The 13,148-nt window shown below is 44.7% G+C and overlaps 1 protein-coding gene across 6 annotated transcripts in view; it reads left to right on the top strand.

Annotated features, from left to right (window-relative positions):
- The window catches only part of LOC141157597 (contactin-4-like), a 278,609-nt gene extending 270,955 nt beyond the window's left edge, over positions 1–7,654 (top strand). For 5 of the 6 annotated variants that reach the window (XM_073645060.1, XM_073645061.1, XM_073645058.1 and 2 more), the window contains 7 exons: positions 2,317–2,387; positions 2,977–3,211; positions 3,540–3,655; positions 3,735–3,921; positions 4,155–4,267; positions 4,343–4,511; positions 6,810–7,654. In XM_073645060.1, the coding sequence (XP_073501161.1) occupies positions 2,317–2,387; positions 2,977–3,211; positions 3,540–3,655; positions 3,735–3,921; positions 4,155–4,267; positions 4,343–4,511; positions 6,810–6,910 (992 nt within the window). In that variant the 3' untranslated portion in view covers positions 6,911–7,654. Of the gene's footprint in view, positions 1–2,316; positions 2,388–2,976; positions 3,212–3,539; positions 3,656–3,734; positions 3,922–4,154; positions 4,268–4,342; positions 4,523–6,809 lie in introns of all 6 variants that reach the window. The other variant, XM_073645064.1, reaches the window with a different exon arrangement.
- Positions 7,655–13,148: the final 5,494 nt, after the last annotated feature.

Here is a 13,148-nt window from a genome sequence, read left to right as displayed (position 1 = left end):
GGAGAATAAGGGGCAGCAGCGTGGAGAATAAGGGGCAGGAGTGTGGAGAATAAGGGGCAGGAGTGTGGAGAATAAGGGGCAGAAGTGTGGAGAATAAGGGGCAGAAGTGTGGAGAATAAGGGGCAGAAGTGTGGAGAATAAGGGGCAGAAGTGTGGAGAATAAGGGTCAGGAGTGTGGAGAATAAGGGTCAGGAGTGTGGAGAATAAGAGTCAGGAGTGTGGAGAATAAGGGTCAGAAGTGTGGAGAATAAGGGTCAGAAGTGTGGAGAATAAGGGGCAGGAGTGTGGAGAATAAGGGGAAGGAGTGTGGAGAATAAGGGGCAGAAGTGTGGAGAATAAGGGGCAGAAGTGTGGAGAATAAGGGGAAGGAGTGTGGAGAATAAGGGGCTGAAGTGTGGAGAATAAGGGGCAGGTGTGTGGAGGATAAGGGGCAGGAGTGTGGAGAATAAGGGGCAGGAGTGTGGAGAATAAGGGGCAGGAGTGTGGAGAATAAGGGGCAGAAGTGTGGAGAATAAGGGGCAGAAGTGTGGAGAATAAGGGGCAGGAGTGCGGGGAATAAGGGTCAGGAGTGCGGGGAATAAGGGTCAGGAGTGTGGAGAATAAGGGGCAGAAGTGTGGAGAATAAGGGGCAGAAGTGTGGAGAATAAGGGACAGAAGTGTGGAGAATAAGGGGCAGAAGTGTGGAGAATAAGGGGAAGGAGTGTGGAGAATAAGGGGCTGAAGTGTGGAGGATAAGGGGCAGGAGTGTGGAGGATAAGGGGCAGGAGTGTGGAGGATAAGGGGCAGGAGTGTGGAGAATAAGGGGCAGGAGTGTGGAGAATAAGGGGCAGGAGTGTGGAGAATAAGGGGCATGAGTGTGGAGAATAAGGGGCAGGAGTGTGGAGAATAAGGGGCAGGAGAGTGGAGAATAAGGGGAAGGAGTGTGGAGAATAAGGGGCAGAAGTGTGGAGAATAAGGGGCAGGAGTGTGGAGAATAAGGGGCAGGAGTGTGGAGAATAAGGGAAAGGAGTGTGGCGAATAAGGGGCTGAAGTGTGGAGAATAAGGGGCAGAAGTGTGGAGAATAAGGGGCAGCGCTGGGAATAAGGGGCAGGAGTCTGGAGAATAAGGGGCAGAAGTGTGGAGAATAAGGGGCAGGAGTGTGGAGAATAAGGGTCAGATGTGTGGAGAATAAGGGTCAGAAGTGTGGAGAATAAGGGGCAGGAGAGTGGAGAATAAGGGGAAGGAGTGCGGGGAATAAGGGGCTGGAGTGCGGGGAATAAGGAGCGGAAGTGTGGAGAATAAGGGGCAGGAGTGTGGAGAATAAGGGGCAGGAGTGTGGAGAATAAGGGGCAGGAGTCTGGGGAATAAGGGGCAGGAGTGTGGAGAATAAGGGGCAGCGCTGGGAATATTGAGGCGTCACAGAAACTTCATATATTTGGAATTAAAACGTAACAACTTCTGGAATGTTTATAATTCTCCGTCAGTAACCATAGAAACAGCGACTAAAAGAGCAAGAACACTGAAGAGGCAAAGTGTGAAAAGCGAAATCTGTGTGAGTCTCAATAGTTTTGTTCACGACTGGTCCGAGCACTTTGTGAGTGTGATAGAAACGGACAGCACTCGGCCCAGGGTTATCGCAGCATACACAGGTCTTCTCTGTATTTTGGATGAGACTCTCCAGTTTGTCTCTAGGAGTGCACAAAAAAATCAGATCCCATATGGATATAATATTCGATTTTTTATGAATACATTGCAATTATTTAACACAGGAAACTGTATTTAGTGTTGTCAATTTCTAGATGTATAAAAACAGATGCCCTGTGGGTGACAATCCAGCTTTTTATTTTCTTTTATTTTCTTGATGAAAATCATATTTTTTTTTAATACGGTCTTGTGAACTTATCCTGGAGGGAAAACAGCAAGAACAGAAAAAAAAAAGAAAGAGAAAGCTGCAATATAATTTCCTACCACTAGGTAGCAGCAGAGTTTAATAATGAGTCTTCTCTTCATCTATAACACTATGGGGCTCGTAGTCCCCAGTGAAGACCCCCGAGATCTGCGACCTTCAGAACCACAATGCAAATTCACTATTTAGCTACAAGTAAAAGGAAACATTAAAAGCTGCCACTGAAATCCACTAAATGAATAAAATTAATCAAAATTTAACATTACAAGTTAAAAGGGGAAAGGAATAGAAACCTATTTGTAAAAGTAAGTACACCCTACTCCCAGTGCACACAACATATTCTAATATGGAGGCTGGAGCCGCTGTACTACAACTCCCACTCTCTGGTATCTCGCTCCTCTGATTTGTCCTGGTCTCTCCTCTCTGGCAGTTCCCGAGGTGACGCCGGCGAATGTCAGCGGTGGTGGCGGGAGTAAGAGCGAGCTGGTCATCACATGGGAGGTGAGCGCCGCCTGCTCTGCGGGACACAAGGGCATTCTAACAGCCGGGGGGATCAGGACGCAGAGACAGTCATCTAAGTGTCCCATCGTTTTATCCAAAACCCCTCCTATGTGATCAATGGGAGCTACATAGGCCATCACGTATACAGCACACGCCAAAATGTACACATCACATGTCCCTATAGGACCCATATTCCTCTCATATATAACCCTAGGCTTGTGGTCCCCTATATATGCACTTAACACGTATATTCCCCCATATAATACCCTAGCACCCACATTCCTCCCATATATATCCTTGGAACTCTTGTTCCCTTATACACTCAACTAGGACCCATATATCGTCCCACATAACCAATGTGCTCCAATGTTCACACAATGCCATAAATATCTCCATATTTTCCTATATATTTCCCCTATATTTTTTTCCTGGGGCTCAATATTTCCTCTATTTATTCCCCAAAGACTGATATCCTCCATATCCTTCTCTGGGCGCACATTTACCCTATAAATACCCCCTAAGGACCAACATGTGGGATTTGTGACCTCCGGGGTCTCTCTTCTCCTTCCATGATATATTGTCTCTCCAGCCTGTTCCAGAGGAGTTCCAGAATGGTGGAGGCTTCGGCTATGTGGTGGCGTTCCGGCCTTTCGGGACTATTAGTTGGATGCAGACGGTGGTGGCGTCGGCGGATTCCTCACGCTACATTTACCGGAATGAGAGTCTTCCATCATTCTCGCCGTATGAGGTGAAGGTCGGGGTCTTCAACAACAGAGGAGAGGGTCCCTTCAGCCCCCTCACCGTGGTGTACACGGCGGAGGAAGGTGAGAGCCCGGACCGGTCACAGAGAGGCAGCGGAATGTCCAATTGTTACATTGTATCATTATATCGTATCAGCACATAGTTATTCTACTCCTGTGTTTTGTTACATGGTCAGATCCCACCATATATTACTGTATTTTCGCTTATAATATTACACTCTGCTGTTATATGACATTATATTACTAGTGTTTATATCGCATTTATACTATTATTCTCCGGAGTTATGTGACATTATACCATTATATTATTGTGACACTGTTGCATTATTATGGGGTTATGTTATATTGTAGCTCTTTATACTAATACATATTAACCATTTATGCACTGCAGAGCCTGGCCGGGCCCCGGCGGGCGTCTTTGCTCGCAGTCTCACTGCTTGGGACATTGAGGTCTCCTGGATCGGGGTCCCTGGGACCCTCAGTAAGGGAAGGATCCAGGGATATGAGGTGAGGCTCATCCATTATATGGGGATTACACTTCATTTACTGCCGGCCGTCAGATATAATCTTATTATTTGTGTCTCAGGTTCGTTACTGGAAACAAAACGAGAAAGAACAAAGTGCTCGGATGCTGCGGACCCTCGGCAACCAAACCTCCACCAAACTGAGCCACCTCCAGGGGCACACATTGTACTACTTGAATGTACGGGCGTACAACAGCGCGGGCACCGGCCCCGCCAGTCCGACGGTGAACGTAACGACCAGGAAGCCACGTGAGTGCCGTCCTCATGGTGTCTCACCTGATCATGTAACAATGTGGAGGAATGGCCTTGAATGCTCCATTGTAGCGGTATAACACGGCGCCATTGTAGCGGTATAACACGGCGCCATTGTAGCGGTATAACACGGCGCCATTGTAGCGGTACAACACGGCGCCATTGTAGCGGTATAAAACGGCGCCATTGTTACAGCCTTAGTTTGCTGATTTTTTGTCTTCTCACATTAGCTCCAAGTCAACCGCCGGGAAACATCACATGGAACTCGTCAAACTCCAAGATCATCCTGAACTGGGACCAGGTGATGGCGCAGGAGGACGAGTCTGAGGTGAAGGGCTATAGGGTGAGTATCGCGCCGAGCGCCATCTTCGTGGTCCTCAGCGAGCGTCACGCGCGTCACATGACCCTCCCGCCGCAGGTTTTGTATCGGTGGAACAGACAGGGAGGAGCCGCCCTGATCGAGACCAATCAGACGTCTGTCGAGCTGTCATTGCCGTACGATGAAGACTACATCATCGAGATCCGGCCAATCAGCGACGGAGGAGAAGGCAGCAGCAGCGAGCCCATCCGGATCCCCCGGATATCCAGTGAGTGGGCGGTGAGAACGACAAGAACACCTAGGACAAGTACAATACAAATCGGCGCCATCACATGCGGTCCGATTGGGTCATTCCCCGCAGATTTCTCTCCATGAGGCCGACAGCTTCCATTAGGTCCCAATAAAATGTTTCCTAATCCGGTGCCCCGACTGCCGGGAAAAAACCCTTTATTGTGTTCTCAGGTCTCTGCAGACCCCAAAGTATAATAAACAGAGGGAAGAGGTTAGAAGAATACATTATCTCACCGGTCCTCTCTCTGCCTGCACCCACCACCGCCGCCGCCGCCCCCCCGGTGATCAGTGCCAGTCTGCAGTTAATCTGGAGGTCGCTTCCGGCACTGACATCAATGACGTGTGTCGCCCCCTATGGGGGGGCCTCAGCACCAAAAGAACCACGGACAGGGGAGCTGCAGCGGCAGAAGGACGGGTGATATCATGTGTTTTATTATTTTAATCCCCTCTCAGTTCTCAAAAGAAAACAGCAAAATGTTTTTGGTTTTTCACTAGATTCATTCGAATTATTCCCCAAAATTTCAAATTGAACTTTTTTTTGGAAATTTGTAACTAATTAGGTCGGATATGAATGAGTTCTCTCATCTCAACTTACGAATGTCCGTCTGTATATTGAAAATTTCTGAAACTTTCGAATCCACATTGTGGCCTCTGTATTCTCAGGATCTCTGACATTCAAAAACTGAAAACTCATCCAGACCTTAGTGTTCTCACAGCTGAGGGTTTGTGACAGTGTATCTGGTCTAGACAATCCTCTGTAAGTTAAACACATTAGCGGACACACAGATAACCCCTGTCTGATGATTTGTTACAATGTATCAGTGTGGACAATCCTCTCTGAGATGAACAATTCCACACCAATCTCTCTCCTGTCCTGATAGTTTGCTACAATGTATCAGTCTGGTTTTTTTCTGCTTATAGCACAGAGGATTCAACTGTAACAAACCCTTTGCTGTGAGAAGTATGAGGTCTGTACATTTTTTTCAGCCACTGGATATAACACAAATGTATAGAGAATTCGAAATGAAACATGAAAGTTTTTAGAAAGTTACAATAATTCATCTCTGTTTACTTAAAGGGGTTTGTTATATACAGTTGTTTGTTTAGAAGTGTTTCTAATATAAAGATATTATCATCATCATATATTATGTATTGGCTGTGGATGACTGCTTGTTTCAGTAGCTAAGCCTCCTTTCTCTGTAAATACATCGGCCATTGAAATCAGTCAGCCTCTCACCCGCAGCAGCGATGACATCCCGACATAGGAAATGCTGTCCTGGACATCGCACAAACCGGAGGTGAAGCTACTGAGGCTGATATCAGGAGATTGAGGCACCTGTGATTATACTAGCATATGAGAAAATGTATATATATATTTATATTATTTCCACATCTAAACATATTTATGCCAAAGTGGAAAACCCCTTTAAATCTGGATGCCGGCCCTTTAAATCTGTTCTTTTTTTTTTTCCCCCGTATGTTGAAAATTCCTTTCTGTTTTTAAACAAATTATTTCTATAACCAGTTCTCAACTTCCTGAGCAGATTTTCTCCAACCGTATCCCCATGAAAACACTTCCTGCCATAGGGATCTTCTTTTTTTTTTTATCATAGGGACAAAGAGACTAATATCGGCCAATCAGATCTTCCATCGAGCTATAAAAAATAAAAGCTGAATCCTGATTGGTTTCTATGAAGCCTAATGAACATGTAAAATAACTTATCAACCTTTAATAAAACTTATAGTGAACTTCATATAAAGGTAAAACACGAAGTTGTGAACTTATAATATGATTATTGTGAACTTACTAAACTTATAATGAACTTATAATTATTATTATTTATTTATATATATATATATATATATATATATATATATATATATATATAATGAATTTATTACTTACTAAAGTTATAATAAGCTTGAAGTGAATTCATAAATTTATAATAAACGTCATAGTGAACTTCATCTAATGGTAAAACAAAAAGTTAATGAACTTATAATAAGATTATAGTGAACTTACTGAAATTATAATAAACTTATAATGAATTTATTGCTTGCTAAAGTTATAATAAGCTTGTAGTGAATTCATAACAAACTTATAATAAACTTATTAAACTTTTAGTGAACTTCATATAAACTTTTAATGAACAGCCAGTGATCTGACAAGAAGTGTTGTCATGGGGATTTAGACATAGACCTATAACTTCACCTGTTGATGAGAATTCTATATGTCCCATACATGTCACCCATTTGCCCCTTTGCTTCTTTCCAGATGCCTACGCGCAAGGATCGGGTGCTTCCACGTCAAACGCCTGCACCTTATCCGCCATCAGCACCTTAATGATCTCCCTCACGGCGCGCTCCAGCTTATGACCTTGAGCTTGTAAGACTCCCAGAGACTCCCATCTTGCTCTCGGACGTGCACCAGGAATATCCTCCACACACGATGGCTCCTTACAGAATATCCTGAGATTGCCCTCAGCTTCTGAGCTTCCTCCTCTCCTTATGGGGAGGATTTTATGCACTGACGACATCTGAAATACGATGTTACCAAAGCAGTTTACATGCCGTATATGCATATTTTTTATTCTTAATATCTAGTGTTTTATAGAGTTTTTTAAGGTTAACATGATGTAGATATCTACGTTTTTTGCTGTAAAATGCTGCAGGTGTCTCATACAACTCTCTTCTCTCCTTCCTTAACGACCCAGGACTAGAATATTTTATACGCCGTCTCTTTATATTTCACATAAATGGAGGTGTCATGGCCGATGCCCGATCCCAGATCAGACCCGGTGGGCTGCGGAATGTCATGGGGGGGTCCAAGCTGGTCGGTAAAATGGTTTCTTCCTGGGAGAAAAAAGTTACAAATGGATAATTATAGCTGGATGTATAATAAACCAGGACCAGGAGTGGAGACGCCGTGGTGTCCACCATGACACAAGTTATGAGTTACATGAGAGTTTTTTTATTTTTCAGCTAGATGGGATAGTGTGGAGAGACAGCGAGTGAAGATCTGGATGAGCAGTGGCCATCATCTCTAGATTATAGAAAGGGAGAAGATGCCCTCATCATGGTGGACAGGGATGGAGTGGTCATCTAGACAATGTGGTTATGGATGGTGGGAAGCGTCCATGGTCTCCTGTAGAAGGCGGGACCTGTTATATTGTGGATGGTCATCTAGACCATGGAAGCGTCCATGGTCTCCTATAGAAGGCGGGACCTGTTATATTGTGGATGGTCATCTAGACAATGTGGTTATGGATGGTGGGAAGCGTCCATGGTCTCCTATAGAAGGCGGGACCTGTTATATTGTGGATGGTCATCTAGACCATGGAAGCGTCCATGGTCTCCTATAGAAGGCGGGACCTGTTATATTGTGGATGGTCATCTAGACAATGTGGTTATGGATGGTGGGAAGCGTCCATGGTCTCCTATAGAAGGCGGGACCTGTTATATTGTGGATGGTCATCTAGACAATGTGGTTATGGATGGTGGGAAGCGTCCATGGTCTCCTATAGAAGGCGGGACCTGTTATATTGTGGATGGTCATCTAGACAATGTGGTTATGGATGGTGGGAAGCGTCCATGGTCTCCTATAGAAGGCGGGACCTGTTATATTGTGGCTGGTCATCTAGACCATGGAAGCGTCCATGGTCTCCTATAGAAGGCTTGACCTGTTATATTGTGGATGGTCGGCATTGTTCCTGAACTTCCGTAGAAGGTAGATCTTTTTTTTGGTTACAGATGATGGATTGGGGGAAAAAGTATCTCCCTTTCCTGTGGAAGGTGGAACATCTTTGGCTGTAGAGTAATAATTTAGATTATGGATGATGGCAAGAGTTCCTGGTCTCCTACAGAAGGTGAATCATCCTTGGTTATGAGTAGATATTTGGATTATTGATGGTGGAGAAAGTTCCTGATCTTCTATCGAGTGGATCCTCCTTGATTATTGATATTGAGAGGACATTTGGATTATGGATGGCGGGAAGAGTTTCCAGTTTCCTGGAGAAGATATTTGGATTATGTATGGTGTACCTCATCTCTTGCAGAAGGTGGATACTTTTTGGTTATGAATTATAGGTAAATATTCGAATTATAGGTAATGGGAGAGGTTCCCAGCCTCCTATCAAAGGTAGATGTTTTATAGTTATGGATAAAGAATAAATATTTGGATTATGGATGGTGGGAAGAGTTTCTGTTCTGCTATAGAAAAGGGACGTTCTTTGATAGTAGATAATCAGATTATGGATGGTTAGGAGACTTTCTGCGCTCTTATATATGGAGAGTCTTCTTTTGTTATGGATAATGAGTAGATATTTGGTTTATGGATGGTGGAAAGCGTTGTTTCTGGTCTTCTATAGAAGATGGATCCCCTCTGCTAATGGATAATGTGTATATATTTGGACTTCTGATAGGAAAGAGTTTCAGCTCTTCTATGGATGGTGGAAATAGTTTTTGATCATCCATAGAAGATGGATCCCCTCTGGCAATGGATAATGTGTAGATATTTTTACTTCTGATGACAGGAAAGAGTTTCTGAACTCCTATAGATTGTGGATCCCCCCTGGAGTTTCTGATCTCTTATGGAAGGAGGATCCCCCCTGGAATTTCTGGTCTCCTATGGAAGGTGTATCCCCCCTGGAGTGTCTGGTCTCCTACGGAAGGTGTATCCCCCCCTGGAGTGTCTGGTCTCCTACGGAAGGTGTATCCCCCCCTGGAGTTTCTGAACTCCTACGGAAGGTGTATCCCCCCTGGAGTTTCTGAACTCCTATGGAAGGTGGATTTCTCCTGGAGTTTCTGGTCTCCTATGGAAGGTGTATCCCACCTGGAGTTTCTGGCCTCCTATGGAAGGTGGATCCCCCCCTGGAGTTTCTGGTCTCCTACGGAAGGTGGATCCCCCCCCCTGGAGTTTCTGGTCTCCTACGGAAGGTGCACCCCCCCCCCCCCTGGAGTTTCTGGTCTCCTACGGAAGGTGGATCCCCCCCCCCCCTGGAGTTTCTGGTCTCCTATGGAAGGTGGATCCCCCCCCCCTGGAGTTTCTGGTCTCCTATGGAAGGTGGATTTCCCCTGGAGTTTCTAGTCTCATATGGAAGGTGGATCCTTTTTGGCTATGGATAGTTTTTAAATATCACAATATAGATGGGTGAAAGCATTCTCAATCTCCTATAGAATTTGGGTCCTTTTTGATTACGGATAATGAGTAAATAATCAGTATGTAGATGGTGTGAACAGCTCCCGGTCTCCTGTAGATGGTGAATCTTCTTTGGTTATGGGTAATGAATAGATATTTAGATGGCTGGAAGCGTTCGCTTTTCTGCTTTGATTGCGAGTAATGAGAAGATGTTTGGATTATGGGTGGTAAGAGGAGCTCCTGGTCCCTTTCGGAAGGTGGAGCTTCTTTCTTTATGAGGATTTATTGGATATTAAGGTTATAGATGGACCTGTTTGATTAGATATTAAGACTATGGATGGTTTAAAGAGCTCATAGTCTCCTATAAAAGGAGGATTCTCTTAATTTTTGGATAATTAATAGATTTTAAAATTATGGGTGATGGGAAGATTTCTTGATCTCTTGAAAAGAAAAAAAAATGGGTCACCGTGGTTTATACACAGAAAGGAGACACCTTGATATTGAATGGTCGGAACAGCTGCTGATCCTGTATAGCGAGAAGGTGGATCCTCCAGCTATAGTCCATCAGTAGATTCCCAATGACGGATGAGAGCCTCATCGCCCATGGAGGATATAATCACTTTGGTTATGGGCTGTGAGAACATTGATGATGGCTTGTAGAGGGGACATTATGGAGCCCATGTAGATGATGGCCACTGTTCGTATCTAGTAAGTCATCAGATCTTTAAGTTATGGATGGTGGGAAGAGTTGTTGATCCCATAGAGAAGGTAGATCATATTCTATGATAGGCAATAAGTAATAATCATCACAGGAAAGAGTGCCTGATCTCTTGTAGAAGGTCAGTCCTCGTATCAGTGGGGGAAAGAGATCCTAAAACTCTACGGAAGGTGGAATCCCTATCTCTGAACAGATCTTCTCCATCGTGGATGCTGATTGGGTTCCTGATTTTTGCTGCTCGGTGTATATGGATGAGGGGATCCGCTTTTGAGGTGCACAGAAACTGTAATCCCGCGGATGCTAAGCAGATATTCCGGAGACTGCGAGGTCCTGACGACACCAGGGCGACTTGTGGACATTCCAATATTTTATGACCTTATATTAGAGCTTTCTTGGGCTGAGGATAAAGAAGCAAGCAAAGATCCAGGATTCATCTCCTAGTAGCGTTTGTGAAGATCGACAACCTTCGTCATAAGCATCGGGTTATCTGCAGTCCGGACCGGCCACGTGAACCATATACAATGCCATAACTATCCGCTACTTCCAGCGCTGCACTGTATGTCGGGTTTGGACTAACCAATATGACACCACTTACGTGACCTGCCTACAAAGAGACACTGGAGAGCGGAGCCTCCAATATGTTTATATACCTTAAGTTATGAATGTTCTTAATTATCCAAGTGGAAAAAATAATCTATAAATATATATATATATATATTGCAGAGAGTGTATAAAGCTTCTTCCAGGGGCTACGCTGTATGATATACCTAGAACATTCTCATAGGATACCTAGACCTTCTACAAAAATGACTGTACCTAGATCTTTTTTTTTAGGAACCATGCGAAGAGGGTGAACGTGTAGTGAGGAGAGTGCCTGGCCGGCCCATCCACACATTTCATATCATCAACGTAAAGAACACTGAAAACTCAGGGGCTTTTGTTATGCGCATAAGAAGTGGTGGGAACGCGCCGAGCAGCGGAGATTCCCGCTGACACGATTATCATTGTATCGCCCGTTATAATCTAGATCTAGGTGCACGGTGATAAGTGACAGATTAGGATTAAAATTTGCTTTTTTTTGCCTTCTTAACTATGGGTTAGGTCGCAGACAAGTGTCGTACTTGTGGTTTTCTAAGCTCGATCCTTTGACTTCAGGTGGAAGATCCATGACGTTTAGCAAAAACTGAACATATCATGGAGAACGGTTCGTCCTACAGGACCGGGACCGGGACGGTACGTTGAGGAGCCTCTGGATTAATGAGACGCTTGTGCAAAGTTGTTTTTTTTCCTGTATTTCATTTTTGAATTGCACTTAAAGAAATATCTGACACATTAGATTGCTACGTCCGCACGGTCAAAAGTATCCTTAGTAGAATGATTCCGAAGCGACACATCGGCCAAGATCCGTGAACAGCAATGCACTTTTTTTTTTTTATTTCTTTTTAGTCATTTATTACATCCTCTTATGTTCCATAGTTAGAAATTAATAAATTGGTTGGTTGCCTTCACAGAACCGCGTCTGAGGTGTCCATGAGCAAAGACCCCAGTTATTGCAGTGCACCCCTTTCCTACAGCAATGGGGGGGTGGGCACATTTTTTTTTGGACCTTTTATGAGGTGTCCATGAGCAAAGACCCCAGTTATTGCAGTGCACCCCTTTCCTACAGCAATGGGGGGGTGGGCACATTTTTTTGGACCTTTTATGAGGTGTCCATGAGCAAATACCCCAGTTATTGCAGTGCACCCCTTTCCTACAGCAATGGGGGGGTGGGCACTTTTTTTGGACCTTTTATGAGGTGTCCATGAGCAAAGACCCCAGTTATTGCAGTGCACCCCTTTCCTACAGCAATGGAGGGGGTGGGCACATTTTTTTTGGAACTTTTATGAGGTGTCCATGAGCAAAGACCCCAGTTATTGCAGTGCACCCCTTTCATACGGCAATGGGGGGTTGGCACATTTTTTTTTGGACCTTTTATGAGGTGTCCATGAGCAAAGACCCCAGTTATTGCAGTGCACCCCTTTCCTACAGCAATGGAGGGGGGGTGGGCACATTTTTTTGGACCTTTTATGAGGTGTCCATGAGCAAAGACCCCAGTTATTGCAGTGCACCCCTTTCATACAGCAATGGGGGGGTGGGCACATTTTTTTTGGACCTTTTATGAGGTGTCCATGAGCAAAGACCCCAGTTATTGCAGTGCACCCCTTTCCTACAGCAATGGCGGGTGGGCACATTTTTTTTGGACCTTTTGAGGTGTCCATGAGCAGAGACCCCAGTTATTGCAGTGCACCCCTTTCCTACAGCAATGGGGGGTGGGCACATTTTTTTTGGACCTTTTATGAGGTGTCCATGAGCAGAGACCCCAGTTATTGCAGTGCACCCCTTTCCTACAGCAATGGGGGGTGGGCACATTTTTTTTGGACCTTTTAAAATGCCGTCCCTTAACAGGTGTGTATTCGGTGTGGACAGGTTCATACTGCAGGTGAATGTGTAGGGGATTTTATGGCACTTGGCTCCATCATGGATACGCTTGCGTTGACCCCAGTTGTAAGCAGACACTATGTCTTGCTCCCCTTCCCCATATTCTTGTTATTTTTCTTCCTTTTTAGTTGGGTGCTCTCCCCACTTTTCTTGCACCCCCATCCCCCATCTTTCCGGGGTCTTGTAGCACCTGAACGCACCCCGCTCTCTGGGGGGGCATATATCACCACAGACTGTTGTATATTCCATCCTTGCAATAGGACTTATTTTCACGTAGTTTG

This window comes from Phyllobates terribilis, unplaced genomic scaffold (genome assembly GCF_046119375.1).
Source record: "Phyllobates terribilis strain yellow unplaced genomic scaffold, ASM4611937v1 Scaffold_8__6_contigs__length_399053987, whole genome shotgun sequence".
NCBI classification, from domain to species: Eukaryota; Metazoa; Chordata; class Amphibia; order Anura; family Dendrobatidae; genus Phyllobates; species Phyllobates terribilis.
Note: the sequence above shows the minus strand (reverse complement) of the source record. Positions and strands in the feature narration are given on the sequence as shown.